We start from the raw sequence: 19,596 nt of genomic DNA on the forward strand, positions 1-19,596 counted from the left end.
GTAGCAGATTAGATTTTGAAGATACAGTCTTACTTTGTACAGTGCTGGTCTGACTGGCTGTCTGCAGTCCAGCTCTTGTTCTGGATCTTTCTCCACACTGGGGACAGGAGGAGTCTCCTGATGAAGCAGACTGGTCCCAGTATGAGGTGATGCACTGTCTGCAGAACCAGTGTCCACAGCTGGTAGAGACTGGATCCTTCAGGACGTCCTGACACAAAACACAGCAGGACAGCTGCTCCTCCACAGAAACATGACTCCTCTTCCTCTCTCTGTGAAGACATTTCTTTATTACTAAAATGATTTGTTGATTGTTGATGAAAAATACTGAGATTTGTCCGACACTGTCTGGAAGCTCAGATGGTCACAGAGAACATTAAAAGTGTTGTTAACTTTTCTGTTTGAATTCAGCATTCAGTCTGTAATGAAAATGATTCCTTTTATTTCAACTCTCCTGCTTTCATAAACACTGAGTGCTTTTCCTATCTGTCTGTCTTATTAAACATTTATTGATCTGCCTGTAGTTTGTTATTAATACAAACTCAACACTTCCTGCAGCTGCTTCACAATAAAAGCCTTCCATTAAAGAGAGCTGATTATGTCCTTCACTGTTCTACAGTCACTTTGGGCAGATTAGCTTGTGTTAGTTTAAACTGAGGTTAGAAGTGCTCTAAATAATTATGATAGACCAGCAGTTTACTGTAAGACACATAGCACGTAACAGTGGTGTCACAGGTTCAACTACAAACTGTTTATTTGTTTGTTTTTCCTTCCTTTTATGTTTCCTGTCACTCTATATTGTCAGCTATCAAATGAAGGAATATATCCAGTTCAAATATTCTTAAAAAGAAGTCTCCAAATCTACATTTGACATTTTCTGTCCCTGTTTTTAAATCTGCAGATAACTTTTACATAAATAAATGGATGTTTGTTTCTTCATCTTTAGAAACAATATATTTAATTACACATTAGAAACAGATTATTTTAGATAATAGTTACAAATATTAACAGCGACTTCAACATTAGAGCAAAAATATATGAATATTATTATATTATATATGAAATATGAACTCTGAAACTGAGGTTCTGAAGTGTTTTGCTAAAGAAATAAAATAAAATACATTTTAGTTTGAAACAGTGTCTGCACTAATAGTTCTGCATCATGAAAATAAATCTATTTTGTTTTCATGCTCAATGAATCATCTTCCATCAGGTCAGTTTACAGTAAAAACAGTTTCTTACTTTGTGTCTGAGGGTCCAGGTTCATTACTGAAGAATGGATTATCATCTTTGGACCGATCACTCTTCATAGACAGACAGCTGGACACTGGAGACTCTGCTCTGTCCTCCTCTTCCTCCACACAAGCACTCATCTTCTGGACTTCAGTCAGTCTGAGAGATAAATATTAACACTGACTCAAAACAGAAGAATCAGGAAAAACAGGTTTGTCTGTTTGTCACATGCAAGGTTGAGAGAACAAGAAGTAACACACACACACACACACACACACACACACACACACACACACACACACACACACAGTACTCTGTATAGTATATAGAGTATACAGTATAATATAGAACTCCACCTGGTCACTTTCTTTAACCCTGTACTTGTTTTCTTGGGTTACAGTAGCTTTAATCTGTATTATTCAGTCAATCACAACTTTGTATCCACAGATGAATCAAACTGTTGAGTTCATTTGTTGTATATTGAGTAGCAATGATGTGAAGATGTGTTGAAGAGAAGTCCGCTGACACCGTCTTGATTGTATTTAAAGGTTTATTACAAAAAGTTCAGCATCAATACAAGCACCGCGGAGCTTGGAGAGCATCCAGCCAAATGAACAACTCTGTCTATTTTGCATCGAACATAGGTTTATATAGACCTGTTGTTTACTCCAAAAATGGAAAGAAACATCTGGATTAGCTATCAGATGTACTGAAATAAGGGGAGATGGGGGTTTTCAAGGCAGAGGTCAGAGGTCATTGAGAGGCCCCTAACCTAAACACTGCCTAGTAAGAATTACGACGTTGAACCTCATGACTTACTAACACTACATATGGTAACAAAATATCATTTCAACTTATACCAAAATGTATTTTAACTTTATAAGCTTTAAGATAAGCCTTCAGATACTACACATTCTTACATTTCTATCCTCTACAGTCCACAGGAAGAAAACTGACTCAGAGACTTTGACAGTAAAATAATAATAATGTTGCATTAACACTCACCCTGCCTCAGCCTTCAGTTTCCCTCCTTCTGCTCTGTTGACTCAAAATGGAGACTGAACCAACTGAACACTTTCACCTTTACCTGGTGTTATGTCAGCTCCTCCCCTCTCTATGTCCAGGAAGATAAGATAATTCCTTTATTTATCCCCCTAAGGAGAAATTCAGGTTGACACAGCAGCAATAGAGCAAAGCAGCGCAAAAACAGAAAACAAAGAATATCACTGTAAAAATATTGCTAATATTATTAATATTAGAAGATATAAAAACTATAAATTAAAGTATATACACTATTTGTTGTTTAAGTAGGACATGGAGTCCAAAATATGAGCAGAAAATTAAAACTTGACTAAAACTAAAAAACTAAAACTAAACTAAAACTACTAAACTACTAAAGTGGAAATTAAATATAAATAGTGCAAAAGGTTTGTACGTTGTAGGTAGGAGTTCTAAACCAGTCTTTATCTGCTGGGGTTGGAGGAACTGGGAGCTGTGGCGTTGTGGAGTCTGGTGAGACTCAGGTGAGTTTACACAGATCAACTTGTTCAACATGAGCGTCTCTCTCGGCTTGTAAAGACAATGAAATTGAGTTTTGGTAATGTTGGTGTTGGTACTTAAATGTTGTTTAAATAATATAATTAAACTAAAAACTTTAAACTAAATGAACTAAATGTTTTTTTTTAACATTTCCCCATTTGTGGGGGATGATACTCGGGGGCTGATCTATATAAAAATATCCATGGGTGACAAGAGGGTAGCGTAGAGACTTTAGAGATTGGCCAAAATATATATATATAATATATTAAGTTGTGGACTAATTTCTAATACTACAACACCTGAACGCACCACAAGAAGACCAGCTATAACAAAGCAGGCAGCAGGAAATACTGTTCATGTGTACTAATAAAGCATTTCTGTGATAGAACAGTAAATATGTGTGTGCAGGCAGCCTTTCACACTGTTGTTCAATCAAACCTCAACATTACTGGGCAGCTGGTGGAGCTACAATCAAGAGAAGATGGCCGCACACTGAACTCCACATTTGGACCAACCTCGGCCCTCACTTTGAGAAAGTTTAGTGTTCGCTCATCTTCTCTTCATTAAGTTAATTGTTATAATGAAGTGTAACATACACAGTTATTTACTCTCTATCTCTATGGGTCTAACATTCAGCCGTTAGTAATACCAGGCGGCGCATGCGAGGAAACCAAAGTTAACTGCAGAGGAACTGCTCTTGTTCTAAAATGTCAGATTGTGACGGACTTTTTAATAGCTGTTAGAAAATATGTGTAGGCAGACCTGAGTGTATATCTGATTATTTGACTGTGTTAACATCCATAAAATAAAGCAGCTTCAAGTGAACTACATCTCAGTGTCCGCCTGTGTTTCTGACTGCAACATTACCATTCACAACTAAGAGTTAATAAAGTAATAAAGTACTGTAATGGAACATTTGTCCTGGCCAGAAAGTAATAAAGTAATAAATGTGTTTCTGCTAGAAAGTAATAAAGTAATAAATGCAACAGGTGACTTATTGAAAGGCCTGACCTTCGTTCTCACAGTTCAGAGAGGGCCTGTTAGCTGATACATTTCACTGTGACTGTTAGGTGATAACAAATGTAAGGGAGGAATGCTTCTAATGCTTCTAAAGATGTATAAAACCCAGTGTGGGACTGCCCCACTCTGAGCATTTTCTTTTTCATCACAGAACTGCTCCTCTTGCTGCAAGATCAAAAACAACAAAACCTTTAAGGACTAATTGCTTGACTCAAGATCTTTATTTTTGTGTATTGGTGAGTGTCTTACAGGAAACTCACAGGTACTCTAGTGCTACCCCGGCCACCCCTCTAGCTCCGCCCCTGGCTGTGTGCTGTCTGAATGCAGATGAGACAGGAAAACTCTCTGAACTCTTGACAGAAGAAATTCAACAAAGAGGCTTCATTTACAGCAATGTGTATGAAATATATCAGTCTGTTTAGAAGTTACATCACATGACAAGTACAAGTTAGTTGTTAATATCAGGATGTGTGAGGTTTCTACAATCTGATACAGAATATTAGCAGATTATACAAATATAAAAAACAACAAGTAAACAGAAACATAATCTCACTCTAAAAAGAAAATCACAGAGATAAAGCTCAGGGATGAAATGAAACCAGTCACACCAGCACACAGACATATAAATACATGATTAGTACCAACAAAGAAGGAAGAAGGAAGCTCCTGAAGCTCAGTTTAAATGTCATTCAGTAAACAACACCACCACCTGCTGGCCAAAAGGATACATTACAACCACAATCACTGTTTATTCACTGACACATAAAGTACTATTGAGGGTGAAAGTGGAAATGTTTGTGTGTTTATTAGTGGTCCAAAAGTAGTAGCAGTGGCAGTGGTAGTTGATATCTTCTGTGTACTTATTGTGGAGCCTCTTTCCTAATGTTTATCTGCATATAAATGTTCCTTCAGTAAAAGTACAGAAGTATTTATAAGTATTAAAAGTAGTCACTGTGCAGATGTAAGCAGCAGTTTAATGCTGTAGGTGATTCAGGCGAGTGGAGATCATTTAAATACTTCACATGTTCTTGTGTCGTGTAATCTATTTTTTGATCCCATGTGTTGTTTGTAAAATGTGAACCTGCAGAGTAACTAGTAGGATGACAGCTGTCAGGTACATGTAGTGCAGTAAAACGTCCAATACTTCCAATGTAGTGGAGTACAAGTACCTCCACAATGTACTTAATGCAGTACTTGGATGTACTTAGTTACTTTCCACGTCTATATTTACTTAGTCAGCAGATGGTTCAGTTTGGACGAGTAATAGTAATAGTAGTAATAGTAATAGAAGTAATAGAAATAGTATTAATAGTAAAAGTAATGATAGTAATAGTAATGATAGTTGTAGTATTTGTAACTCCAGAAGTGATGGTTACAGTTACAGTCAGTGGTGGAAAGTAACTGAGTACATTCGCTCAAGGCCTGTACTTGAGTACAGTTTGAGGTATTTGTACTTTAATATTTAAATGTCATTCTACTTTATACATTTACTGCACTACACTGAAGTCCTGGACTTTTTACTGCAGGACATTTACCTGACAGCTGTTAGACGACGAGTTATTATCAGATATTTTACATACAAAACATGCACTCTGCTCCACTACATTTCACAGGGAACTACTGTATTCTTTACATTCATCTGACAGCAGCAGCTATCTTATAAAATCCACTGTTACTAATTCAACCAGTAGTTTCCAACATTCTTGTCTTATAAAAATACATCATCTAGTCGGGGCTCTTTGTCAAATATCAGATGTGTGTGAGTCGTTAGCAGTTCTCCTCTAAACCTACGTCTTTTATCTAAATACCAAAACAGTTTGAGGCCCAAACAAGTAAAACACAATATTTCGCAAATAAGAAATTGAGCATTTTCTTAATTAACTGCATCAATAAACACATGTGGAATGACACATAACAACGTTGTTTAATATCTTTTGCTCATTACAGAAGAAAAAAACATTTCACTGACAGTCTCATGCAGATGGGGACTCAACTTATTTCTCATTATTAGTTTAGTTAATTATATTTATTTATCAGGGACCATAAACAAAAACACATTAATCTCATACAAGGAGCAGAGATGCATTTTACCAGATTTAGCTACTAATTAATTTCCATCTGCAGTCCCTGGGCAGGTCCACATAAACATTAATTACGACCATTTTAAACACAGAAAGTGATGAAAGTGTATCCCTATTCTTACACTTTCATTAGTGTTGTTGCATTCAGCTCATAAGTAAACACACTGTAAACACACTGCTTTCTGTAAATAATGCAACCTGTTACAGAATATGATTGATTCATATGAAATAAGAACATAAACATACAGAATAAAAAAGAACAAGTAAACAGAAATATAATCCAATACTGATGAGAATGAGACTTCTGACATCAACCTCCATGATACAGAATAATGTGAAAAATAACAGCAGTTCTCCATCGTTCAACAGACTTTGACTAACAAGACTTTGAATGAATAAAAAAGTATAAAATGTATTTTTTGGTTAATGGAAGTTATCACTATAATGATGACACCCATATGTATGATTCCATAATAAATATATAATTTTGCACTAACAATAATTCTTAACTTTGGAGTCAGAATCTTGTTTCAGTTTGTAGACTTCAGTGAAGCTTTGATTAAAATAAAAACCTTCGACAGGTTTTATCTTCTAGTTTCTGTGTGTGACAAACAATTATCAGTTATACTGTGAGTAAAGTCTGGAATTGGTGGTAATAACCAGAACTTCATAGAGGAAACTTTAAGCATGCAAATTCCAAATGAATTAGAAATAACATGTGAAAATTAACTGCAATTCTCTGTGAATTCTTCTGTGAATGAATGAAAGAACAAAATCCAGGTGGAGGTTCCAGGTGGAGGAGGTGGTTGAGTGTGGAGCAGAAGGAGTGGAGGAGTCTCAGTGTGTCTGCAGAGACTGAGTAGAAGGACAGAGCAGCAGCAGAGCAGTCCAGATACACTGATGATACTCTGTCACATCCAGAGGAACACACAGGGATGATGGTGGACTTGACATTGTGTCTGACAGTGGAGCTGATCTCAGAGCAGTTCAGACTGCAGCACTGAGAGTCATCTCCACTGGTTGTGATTCCTCTGTCAGTCACTGCTGGATGAAGCTCTCCTCTCCACTCTACCTCCCAGTAACATGGCCCAGTCAGAGCTGATGCTGCTGCTTCAACCTCTCTGGATCATCAGGACACAGCTGATCCTCCAACACAACCTCCTTCCTCATCACTCACACTCTGACTGAGATCACCTCCATCTGATGAGAGAAGAAGACAGACAACAGAAGTCATAAATCAGTGTTTACAATCTTTCTCTGTCTTTCTCTCCAACCCTGAAGTCTGTCACCATCCTCCTCTCACAGCTTCACTGAGGAAAGCAGCAAATACTGGATCTTTGCTTTGATACTAACTGTGTTTAGTACAATACTGCTGAAACCAGCATGGACTGACTCCAACCCTCTACTGACCTCAGAGTCTCCAGTCTACAGTGTGGACTCTTCACAAGATTAGACAGCAGCTTCACTCCTGAATCCTGCAGATTGTTGGCACTCAGGTCCAGCTCTCTCAGATGGGAGGGGTTGGACTTCAGAGCTGAGACCAGATAATCACAGCTGATCTCTGACAAACTGCAGTACCACAAACTGAATAAAGAATAAAGATGTAAGTTTAGAAGACAATGTTCCTGCTTGAAATCATTCAGTGTTTAATAATCTGTTCAGAGCTGAAGAAGGTTTAGAATGTACAAGTTTAGAAAATGGAAACTCCAAACACCTGAACCCAACAGCAGGTTGAAAACTGTAAAATACAAAAAGGTAAAAAGAGCTCTCATTAATATTAATGACAACGTGCTGCTGCTTCAAAAAAGATGTAGTGACTTCAGCTCTTAACCTCTGCTAGCTCCATCAGTGGCTCCATCTATACAAACTCATGTTGTGCAGCCAAACACAAATAAAAACCCACAGAAACTGATTGAAGATTCAACTGAAGATCACAAAGCTGTCAAATATGTCAGGATGAATTTTGTGGAAATGTGAACAAAAGACATCTACAATCATTATTTTAGGAATAGTGGAGTCATAAAATCAAATTATCTTCAGTTTAAACTATTCAGTCAGTATAAACATCATATAGCTTCATAACAATGTTGGAAACATGGAATATATTTGCTATTGTCTGATAGATGGAGAAGGGATCTTTTATTTATTTATTGTATTTGTGTATTCTTTTGTATTATTTATTTTAAAACAAATATAAATAAAGATAAAATTCAAGAGTTTAAGAAGTTCAGAGTGAATTATCCAGTGTAGATTCTTCTTGTTATATTCAGGTTTTAAATGTGGAGCTCAACATTGCTCTGCAACAGTCAATGGACTAAACCACTGAAGAAGAAAACAGACTTTAGCATTAAGATACTCAGTGTGGATCAGTATAATATCAGCCTTATGTCTGCACTTTACTGTCAGCACAACTTTCACATCATATTAATCTCAGCACAGAAGGAAAAAATGGTGTCTGACCTCAGAGTCTCCAGTCTACAGTGTGGACTCTCCAGAAAACCACACAGCAGCTTCACTCCTGAATCCTGCAGGTTGTTGTTACTCAGGTTGAGCTTTCTCAGATGGGAGGGGTTGGACTTCAGAGCTGAGACCAGATAATCACAGCTGATCTCTGACAAACTGCAGTAATTCAATCTGAATAAAGAATAAATGATGAAGATAAAAATCCATTTATAATCCAATCCCATGTGTTCAGGTTTTACTTCTGAAATATTTGTTTTATTTTATTCCAGTATTGTGGACAATAAACAGGGACATATCTAGAATATCAGAATGAACTGGTCCCTGATTTGACAGACAGAACACATAAACCAGATCAAGAACACAAACCCACCTTCACTTCCATCAACTTAATCCCACATCCATTATCCCCACCCACCCACCCACATTCCCACATTGCTCACACAACCATAAAATAACATTAAGTTAAAAAGAAAAAGTACATTCATCAAGTTTGATGTGGTTCAGGATCTCCTTGAACCAGCTACTGTGTGATGGGGGAAGAGCATCCTACCATCTGAATACAATGAGGCGTTTACTGTCCTTCACTGATTAGGAAAGTAAAGAAAATCATAAACTGACTTCTTTTTATCGTTTAATGTGCAAAATGCGACGCAGCAGCTTTTAGGTGTAGTACCACTGTCTCAGCTATTGTTTCACCCAAAAGGGGGCGTGGTCGTTCTGAAGACAAGAAAGTGACGTATGGTTGCTTTCATCTATACTTAAAACACCTGAAATTGGAAGTATTTTCCACACAGTGTCTCTGTACAGTGTCTGAGAGAGAGAGGCCTTATGTACAAGTTCCTGTAAACTACTGTGTTCTGAAGGTTATGTGTAAAAAGACATTATTTCTGAAAATGTGTTTCTTGTTTCTGTGTACTTCTATTAATTTATTTTATACATATATGTGTCTCACATGTAACAAAACACAGTGGCGTTGATGCAGCCGGTGCCCAGCTGATTGTAAGGGCCCACAAAGGACAGCGACATTTGCTACTGTCTGTGGGTGGGCCCTTTTGCACCTTCACATACCGCGTTCAGCAGTGACTATGGTTATACTTTTTGGGCCAGGGGATGGGGGGGCACAGAAACAATATTTGCACCGGGCCGATCACAAATATGTTACGTTGCTTCAAAAACTATAAATGCTGATTCAATTTTGCAACATATTGTAAAATTAATCCTCCAGTTTTCTAACCAACATGAATCCAGTACAGAGTAAATTCTGAGTCAAACTGTGCAATCTGACAAACTTTAAAAAACAGCTGTTGTGATTTGTGCTCAGTCAAACCCAGAGAATAAGAGAACTGAAGAAAACGTAAAGCTTCTGTTACACATTTAAATTTAGTAGATATACACTGTACAAGAGCAAAATACATAAACTAACCTCAGAGTCTCCAGTCTACAGTTTTTACTCTCCAGTCCAGCACACAACAGCTTCACTCCTGAATCCTGCAGCTTGTTGTTAGTCAGGTTCAGATCTCTCAGATGGGAGGGGTTGGACTTCAGAGCTGAGGCCACAACTTCACAGTGAATCTCTGAGAGTCTACATGAGGAAAGTCTGTGATGACAGAATAAAATTTAAGTTTTTTAAAATTTATTTAAAATTTGACATTTTATTACAAAAAATAGACTTTTGTGCATTTTGCATCACAAAGTACATTAACATGAGCGGCTGTAGCTCAGCTGGTCAGTCAGTATTTTACATATCATATCACCAGTTCCTGGGTGTTCCTGCTGAAGGAGTCTCATGGCTGACAAAGGAAGTGCCGGCTGAATCAGAGATGCTTAAAAGGGGTTGGGCAGATAAGTAGGCTACACCATGTTGGCTGGAATCATGGGGAGATGCCTTAGTTAATATTAGACTGCATTATCTGGATATTATTTAAGGTTATTTTAGTTTGTTTAAATGTTATGTTTTAGTCTATTCCCCCTGTGTGTCAGAGTGGCCTGATCAGCCATTATTTAAGTTTCCCCAATGTCTCAGTTTATTTAGGTTGGTTAGGTCGGTTGGTTTAGTCTGTTCAGTTTGTTCAGTTAATGTAGCCTGAGTTAAGTTCTGTTAAGTTGACCTCTTTTATGGGCCCACAACGTTTTGTATGTTTTGTAAATTGATTATTAAAGTTACTTTTTGTGAAAATTTACCCTTGACTCCTCATGCCTGCCAGCTTGGTCCCTGACAGACTCCTATTGCATTAATAGTATAATAAACCTTTTTCACAGGAGCCATTTTGATATGAAACAGGAGGGTAAACACAGGTGTTACCAATGACACTAATTAAGGTTCTGTTACATTCAGGTCAAACACAGTCAGGGTGCTGCTACTGTGCATCATGGCTCACTGGAAAGGCTCTGCTACACTAAATGAACCTTCATTAGTAAAGAAGCTCTCTCCTTTCCCTCTCTCTCTCTCTCTCTCTCTGGTGGTATTTGAATGGACTCGTCTGTAAACTGGTTTATAAATCAATTCAATTCAATTTCAATTCAATTTTATTTGTATAGCGCCAATTCATAACAGAAGTTATCTCAGGACACTTTTCAAATAGAGCAGGTCTAGACCGAACTCTTTAACATTAATTACAGAGACCCAACAGTACCACCATGAGCAAGCACTTGGCGACAAGGGCAAGGAAAAACTGCCTGTTAAAAGGCAGAAACCTAGGACAGATCCTCCGGCTCTAGGTGGGTGGTCGTCTGTGTCGACCAGTTGGGGTGAGAGAGAGAGAGAGAGAGAGAGAGAGAGAGAGAGAGAGAGAGAGAGGGGGGACAGAGAGAGAGAGAGCGAGAGACAGACAGACAGACAGGTGCACAGCAACAACAGTATTGGCAATGGCAGTCAAGCAGGACCATGGCAGGAGGCTCCACCAGGATCCATGAGAACTTGCGAGACGAGAAAGCACAAGAACTCCGGGGAAGAAGTGGAGTTAGTAACATGCATTAATGGGACATGAATGAGTGCAGAAAGAGAGAGGAAGAGAGTAGCTCAGTGCACCATGGGAAATCCCCCGATAGTCTAGGCCTATAGCAGCATAACTAAGGGATGGTTCAGGACTCACCTGATCCAGCCCTAACTATAAGCTTTATCAAAGAGGAATGTCTTAAGCCTACTCTTGAATGTGGTGAGGGTGTCTGCCTCCCGAACCACAACTGGAAGCTGGTTCCACAGGAGAGGAGCTTGGTAACTGAAGGCTCTGGCTCCTGTTCTACTTTTAGAGACTATAGGAACCACAAGTAGCCCAGCATTCAGAGAACGTAATGTTCTAGTGGGGTAATAGGGTACTATGAGCTCTTTAAGATATGAAGGGGCCTGACCATGAAGAGCTTTATAGGTGAGGAGGAGGATTTTAAATTCAATTCTACATTTTTCAGGGAGCCAATGCAGAGAAGCTAGTACAGGAGAGATGTGATCTCTTTTTCTAGTTCCTGTCAGTACTCGTGCTGCAGCGTTCTGAATTAATTGGAGCGTTTTAATGGACTTATTGGGGCAACCTGATAATAAAGAGTTGCAGTAATCCAGCCTTGAAGTAACAAATGCATGGATTAGTTTTTCTGCATCTGTCTGTGATAGTATGTGTCTAATTTTTCTAATATTACGTAAATGAAAGAAGGCGGTCCTAGAGGTCTGCTTTATGTGGGAGTTAAATGACAAATCCTGATCAAAGATAACTCCAAGATTCCTGACAGTGGTGCTAGAGGCCAAGTTAATGCCATCTAGAGTGACTATATCTTTAGACAATGAGTCGCTAAGGTTTTTGGGGCCAAGAACAAGAATTTCGTTTTTAATTTCGAGTTTAACATCAGAAAATTGCAGGTCATCCAGGATTTTATGTCCGTAAGACATGTTTGTAATTTAGATAATTGATTAATTTCATTGGGTTTGATTGATAGATATAACTGCGTATCATCTGCATAACAGTGAAAGTTAATGGAGTGATTCCTAATAATGTTGCCTAAAGGGAGCATATATAAAGTAAATAGTATTGGTCCAAGTACAGAACCTTGTGGAACTCCATGACTAACTTTAGTATTTATGGAGGATTCATCGTTAACATGTACAAACTGAGAACGATCTGATAAGTATGACTTAAACCAGCTTAGGGCAGTTCCTTTAATGCCAATTTGATGCTCAAGTCTCTGTAAAAGAATATCATGGTCAATGGTGTCAAATGCAGCACTAAGATCTAATAATACAAGTACAGAGACAAGTCCATTGTCAGAAGCAGTCAGAAGGTCATTATTAACTTTAACCAGAGCTGTCTCTGTGCTATGATGAACTCTAAATCCTGACTGAAAATCCTCAAATAAACTATTGTTATGTAGAAAGTCACACAACTCTTTGGCGACTACTTTCTCCAGAATCTTAGAGAGGAAGGGGAGGTTAGAAATCTGTCTATAGTTGGCTAAAACCCCTGGGTCAAGAGTGGACTTTTTAAGAAGGGGTTTAATTACAGCTACTTTAAAGGACTGTGGTACACATCCTGATAATAAAGAAAGATTAATCATATCCAGTAAAGAAGTGCCAATTAAGGGAACAACTTCTTTAAGCAGCCTAGTTGGGATCGGGTCTAATAGACAGGTTGATGGCTTCGATGAAGAAATGACTGAAATCAAAATTATTTAGAATGAAAAAACATGTGAAAAGACGTTCTTTGTTAAGAACTAAACAATATAATCTTTACTCTAATACTGATGGCTTCAACTTTACATTGATTTATAATGTTAATCACATCTGGACTTACTGAGCCTTTCTGCAGTTCCTCACAGCTGGAATCAGTCTCTGTCGTCCCTTCGCTGATGTGTTGTACTTCTTCAGGTCGAACTCATCCAGAACCTCCTCTGACATCTGCAGCATGTAGGCCAGAGCTGAGCAGTGGATCTCAGAGAGTTCCTTCTCTGATCTGTTCTCTGACTTCAGGAACTCTTGGATCTCCTGATGGACTGAGTGGTCGTTCATCTCCATCAGACAGTGGAAGATGTTGATGCTTCTGTCAGGAGAGATATCATCACTGTTCATCTTCTTCAGGTTGTTGATGGCTCTCTGGATGATTTTTGGACTGTTGTCTGTCTGACCCAACAGGTCTCCTAAGAGTCTGTGGTTGGACTCCAGAGAGAGGCCATGAAGGAAGCGAACAAACAGGTCCAGGTGGCCATTTTTACTTTTGAGGGATTTCTCCATGGCTTTCCTCAGAAAGACATTCAGTGTTAAATTAAAATGTTTTTGACCCAGGAAGTCCTCCAGTACTTTTGTGTTCCTGTTGGTGTAACAGTGGAACATGTAGACTGCAGCCAGAAACTCCTGAATGCTCAAATGAACAAAGCAGTAGACTGTTTTCTGGAAGATCACACTCTCTCTTTTGAAGATCTCTGTACAAACTCCTGAGTACACCGAGGCCTCTGTGACATCAAGACCACACTGCTCCAGGTCTTCTTGGTAGAACATGATGTTTCCTTTCTCCAGCTGTTCAAATGCCAGCCTCCCCAGCTTCAGAAGAACTTCCCTGTGGGCCATCAGCTCCTGTGGACTCTTCTCATGTCCTTCATCATACTTCTGCTTCTTCCTCTTTGTCTGAACCAGCAGGAAGTGTGAGTACATGTCAGTCAGGGTCTTGGGCAGCTGTCTTCTCTTGTCTGTAGTCAACATGTGGTCCAGAACTGTAGCAGTGATCCAGCAGAAGACTGGGATTGGACACATGATGTGGAGGCTCCTGGAGGTCTTGATGTGTGAGATGATTCTGTTGGACAGATCTTCCTCACTGAATCTCCTCCTGAAGTACTCCTTCTTCTGGGCGTCAGTGAAGCCTCGTACTTCTGTTACCCTGTCAACACATTTAGGAGGGATCTGATTGGCTGCTGCAGGTCTGGAAGTTATCCAGACAAGAGCCGAGGGAAGCAGATTCCCCTTGATGAGGTTTGTCAACAGCACGTTGACTGAAGACTTCTGCGTGACGTCAGACACAACCTCATTGTTGTGGAAATCCAGTGAAAGTCTGCTTTCATCCAGGCCGTCAAAGATGAACAAAAGTTTACAGACAGCGAGCTGCTCTGCTGTGACCTTCTGTAATGTTGGATGGAAAACATGGAGCAGCCTGAGAAGACTGTACTGCTCATCTTTGATCAGGTTCAGCTCCCTGAACGAAAGCAGAACCACCAGACTGACATCTTGGTTTTCCAAACCCTCTGCCCAGTCCAGAGTGAACTTCAGCACTGAGAAGGTTTTTCCAACGCCAGCGACGCCGTTCGTCAGAACCACTCTGATGTGTCTCTGTTGGTCAGGTAAGGCTTTAAAGATCTCGTGGCACTTGATTGGAGTGTCATGGAGGGTCTTCTTCTTGGAAGCTTTCTCAAGCTGCCTCACCTCATGTTGGGTATTAACCTCTTTACTCTGTCCCTCTGTGATGAAGAGCTCAGTGTAGATCTTGTTGAGGAGGGTTCCACTTCCTGTTTCAGAAGTTCCTTCAGTCACATGTTTACATCTCGTCTTCAGACTGATCTTATGTTCATCTAAAACCTCCTGCAGACCACCACTCACTAATAAGGAGACAAAAGTTTGAGACAAAACAAAGAAGATTTGATAATCTGCTGATTATTTTCATTACCAATATAAAGACAAATATACAAATACAAACCTTAGTAAACCTTATTAAGTCCAGTTTTGAGGGGACTGTGTGTCAGTGTACGTGTTTGATTGACAGCAGAGGCAACAGGCTGAGCCTCAGCAGCTCATTATCTAAACAAGCCCTGCGCAATATGAGGAATATCTGCGATGTGCAGTAACACTGTTCAATATTGTGATGACGATATGACTTGTGATAAAAATAAACAAACATTAAAGAGTTCATATTAGCTATGCAGTTCCTGTGTCAGCCTGGTTTTCTTTTAATTAAGAACTGGATAAGAATTGAATATTTTAAATAAAACTACATGTTGTTTCTAGAGCAGCAACTGTAATGTTTAATTCAATCTGCCATATTTTAAGATACTTCACAAACTAAACTCAACAGACAGCTTTTATTTTGGTAGCAATTCACTATTAGCTGAGCTCAGCGCTGTGCTTGTGTAAAACATGGAGGAGGTGGATGAGAGAAAGCGGACAGAGCAGATATCACTTCTCCTCTGTCCCACATGTAAGTTAGCACAATATGCTGAAGGATTTTAGTGTTACTCACTGTGTGGTTATGTACATTATTACACACTGTTTCTGAGTGATAATTTTAGCTCAGAGTCTGTTCCTCACCCAGGAGGATCTTGTCATCTCGTGCCTAAACTACTGCAACTCACTCCTGTCTGCCTGCATGTGCCATCTGACCTCTGCAGCTCATCCAGAATGCAGCAGCTCAGCTGGTCTTCAACCTACTGAAGTTCTCCCACACTACACTGCTCCTCCACACCCTGCACTGGCTACTGGTGACTGATCAAATCCCTTTTCTTATCACTGGTACTTGCCTACTGTGCTGCCAATGGTGCAACCTCATCCTACATCCAGGACAAGTAGCACTTGAAGATGTTCAGCATATTTGATGAAGTTGATGTAGTTACATGATTGATGCAATTTTTGAGTTTTATCCACATGGTTGAATAAACTTAATGTAATGAAATGTAACAGATTAGATTTTTAAGATGTACAGTCTTACTTTGTACAGTGCTGGTCTGACTGGCTGTCTGCAGTCCAGCTCTTGTTCTGGGTCTTTCTCCACACTGGGGACAGGAGGAGTCTCCTGATGAAGCAGACTCGTCCCAGTATGAGGTGATGCACTGTCTGCAGAACCAGTGTCCACAGCTGGTAGAGACCGGATCCTTCAGGACGTCCTGACACAAAACACAGCAGGACAGCTGCTCCTCCACAGAAACATGACTCCTCTCCCTCTCTCTGTGAAGACATTTCTTTATTACTAAAATGATTTGTTGATTGTTGATGAAAAATACTGAGATTTGTCCGACACTGTCTGGAAGCTCAGATGGTCACAGAGAACATTAAAAGTGTTGTTAACTTTTCTGTTTGTATTCAGCATTCAGTCTGTAATGAAAATGATTCCTTTTATTTCAACTCTCCTGCTTTCATAAACACTGAGTGCTTTTCCTATCTGTCTGTCTTATTAAACATTTATTGATCTGCCTGTAGTTTCTTATTAATACAAACTCAACACTTCCTGCAGCTGCTTCACAATAAAAGCCTTCCATTAAAGAGAGCTGATTATGTCCTTCACTGTTCTACAGTCACTTTGGGCAGATTAGCTTGTGTTAGTTTAAACTGAGGTTAGAAGTGCTCTAAATAATTATGATAGACCAGCAGTTTACTGTAAGACACATAGCACGTAACAGTGGTGTCACAGGTTCAACTACAAACTGTTAATTTGTTTGTTTTTCATTCCTTTTATGTTTCCTGTCACTCTATATTGTCAACTATCAAATGAAGGAATATATCCAGTTCAAATATTCTTAAAAAAGAAGTCTCCAAATCTACATTTGACATTTTTTTGTCCATGTTTTTAAATCTGCAGATAACTTTTACATAAATAAATGGATGTTTGTTTCTTCATCTTTAGAAACAATATATTTAATTACACATTAGAAACAGATTCTTTCAGATAATAGTTACAAATATTTACAGCGACTTCAACATCAGAGCAAAAATATATGAATATTATTATATTATATATGAAATATAAACTCTGAAACTGAGGTTCTCAAGTGTTTTGTTAAAGAAATAAAATAACATACATTTTAGTTTGAAACAGTGTCTGCACTAATAGTTCTGCATCGTGAAAATAAATCTATTTGGTCTTCATGCTCAATGAATCATCTTCCATCAGGTCAGTTTACAGTAAAAACAGTTTCTTACTTTGTGTCTGAGGGTTCAGGTTCATTACTGAAGTCTGGAGGATCATCTTTGGACCAATCACTCTTCATAGACAGACAGCTGGACACTGGAGACTCTGCTCTCTGTCTGTTGTAGTGAACTCTGCAAACAACAATATGGTTTTATTCACATGAATCCTTTGTCCTTTAATCTTTCCCATTTAGGAAGTTGTAAATAAACAAACTGCTGCTACTGTTGATAAGTAGGAGACAAAAGTTTGTATTAGTCCTCTTACATTAGATTGACTGACAGCTACAGATACTAAGAGGAAGATGGAAGGAAAGATTTCTCTTTGTTAGTGTCACAAAAAGTTTTAGCAAATACAGTTTGGTAGAAAATTTAAAATACAAACATTAAATCAACAGAGAACATACAGGTAACTGAATATAAGTGAAATTAATGAGTTAGTGTCGGTTCTCTTACTTTGTGTCTGAGGGTCCAGGTTCGTTACTGAAGTCTGGAGGATCATCTTTGGACTCATCACTCTTCATAGACAGACAGCTGGACACTGGAGACTCTGCTCTGTCCTCCTCTTCCTCCACACAAACACTCATCTTCTGCACTTCAGTCAGTCTGAGAGATACAATAATAACACTGACTCAAAACAGAAGAATCAAGAAAAACAGGTTTGTTCAAGAGTCACACGCAAGACTGAGAGAACAGCAACAACAGCACACACACTCACACTCACACACACACACACACAGACACACACACACTCACACTCACACACACACAGTACTCTGTATAGTATATAGAGTATACAGTATAATATAGAACTCCACCTGGTCACTTTCTTTAACCCTGTACTTGTTTTCTTGGGTTACAGTAGCTTTAATCTGTATTATTCAGTCAATCACAACTTTGTATCCACAGATGAATCAAACTGTTGAGTTCATTCTAACATTTCTGTCCTCTACAGTCCACAGGAAGAAAACTGACTCAGAGACTTTGACAGTAAAATAATAATAATGTTGTATTAACACTCACCCTGCCTCAGCCTTCAGTTTCCCTCCTTCAGCTCTGTCGACTCAAAATGGAGACTGAACCAGCTGAACACTTTCACTTTCAGAGTTTCCTCCCTCTTCTCATGAACCTGGATCACCTGCTCAGTGTTGCTCCTCCCCTCTACAGTTACAGGTAATCAGGTGAGTTTATCTGTGTGTGTGTGTGTGTGTGTGTGTGTGTGTGTGTTGCTCACAAAGATCAGCTGTTTAACATGATGAACGTCTCCTGGGTTTGACAGATGTAATTAAAATGAGTAGTTTGATATGTTTTAAATATAAAAAAAACCTGTAAGACTCATTCACAATGAATATATGTATATATAACGTTATATAACACATTACAATCCAACAGCACCACTAACTCAACCTCTAAAATAAAGTTTAATCAACCTCTGTAAAACACTTTCACTTTGTATATGCTTCATTATACTGAAGCAGGTAAGAAGAAATATATAACCTAACGTTAGTTCTCCAGATGCTGACGATATCACAGCCACAATGTAAAATAATAACAAAGCAGGAATTTAAGTGAAACCCATCGTTGTCCAGTGTATAATTAATTAAATTTATGGTAAAGACAGTTACCTTAGCTGGCTTAATGCAGGCAAACAGCTACAACTGCTAGTGAAACACAGACACAAGCATTGTAGCAATTAACTTAATGTCTTTAAAACATTAATGTGTTTTAGAAAGTGTTTTTATATATGTAACACGATCATCAACTTCATGTTTAAGTTCTTAATGTACACAAATTACAGTAATGCAGTATTTGACAATGATATTCTGTGTTCTAAATTCAACATTTCCCATAAAAAATGTGTAAAAAGAAAATCACAAACATTATAAAAATGAGACAAACGTAAATGAGAATGAATTTAATAAAATATTAATAGTTTTCAAACATTAAATTACAGATTAAACCTAAACATTCTGGTTTATACATTAAATAAATCAGTGTTATCTATGTTACAGTCGCTGGTAATACACTGCAACTCAATTACTGGCCACAAGAGGGCGCTGTTGACCTCATAATTATAATGTGGTCAATAGCGCCCTCTTGTGGCCAAATAACAGAACTGCAGTTAAAACAATGTAAACAGAAAACAGCAGTTTCCTACTTCAACACTGAATCTAATCCAGCTGCAGCAGTTTACCAACATTAAAAACTCCTTCAGGGGAAATATGAGGAGAAAATAAAATGTCAAAGCTTCCTGTTTCACAGCTGAACTTGATATTTATGTTGATGATATTAAAAAAATCCCCCACTTAGACCTGACATTAAAACTGTTGTATTAACCCTCTACTGCATTCATTATTACTTAAACATGATGGAAATGTTTTAATCCGTTTTTTATTATTTAAA

The 19,596-nt window shown here is 38.4% G+C and overlaps 1 protein-coding gene and 1 long non-coding RNA gene across 2 annotated transcripts in view; one reads left to right on the forward strand and one right to left on the reverse strand.

The window, feature by feature from the left end:
* Positions 1–14,502, forward strand: part of LOC127369538 (uncharacterized) — a 35,833-nt gene extending 21,331 nt beyond the window's left edge. Inside the window, exon 3 of the long non-coding RNA XR_007886085.1 lies at positions 14,488–14,502. This is a non-coding gene — a long non-coding RNA (uncharacterized LOC127369538). The remainder of the gene's footprint in view (positions 1–14,487) is intronic.
* The window catches only part of LOC127369534 (NACHT, LRR and PYD domains-containing protein 5-like), a 203,834-nt gene that overhangs the window by 90,500 nt on the left and 93,738 nt on the right, over positions 1–19,596 (reverse strand). The window contains exons 13-14 of the mRNA XM_051411007.1: positions 8,331–8,504; positions 7,281–7,454 (exon numbers count right to left, since the gene is read on the reverse strand). Of these exons, the coding sequence (XP_051266967.1) occupies positions 7,281–7,454; positions 8,331–8,504 (348 nt within the window). The remainder of the gene's footprint in view (positions 1–7,280; positions 7,455–8,330; positions 8,505–19,596) is intronic.

This window comes from Dicentrarchus labrax, unplaced genomic scaffold, assembly GCF_905237075.1.
Source record: "Dicentrarchus labrax unplaced genomic scaffold, dlabrax2021, whole genome shotgun sequence".
Classification (NCBI taxonomy): Eukaryota; Metazoa; Chordata; class Actinopteri; family Moronidae; genus Dicentrarchus; species Dicentrarchus labrax.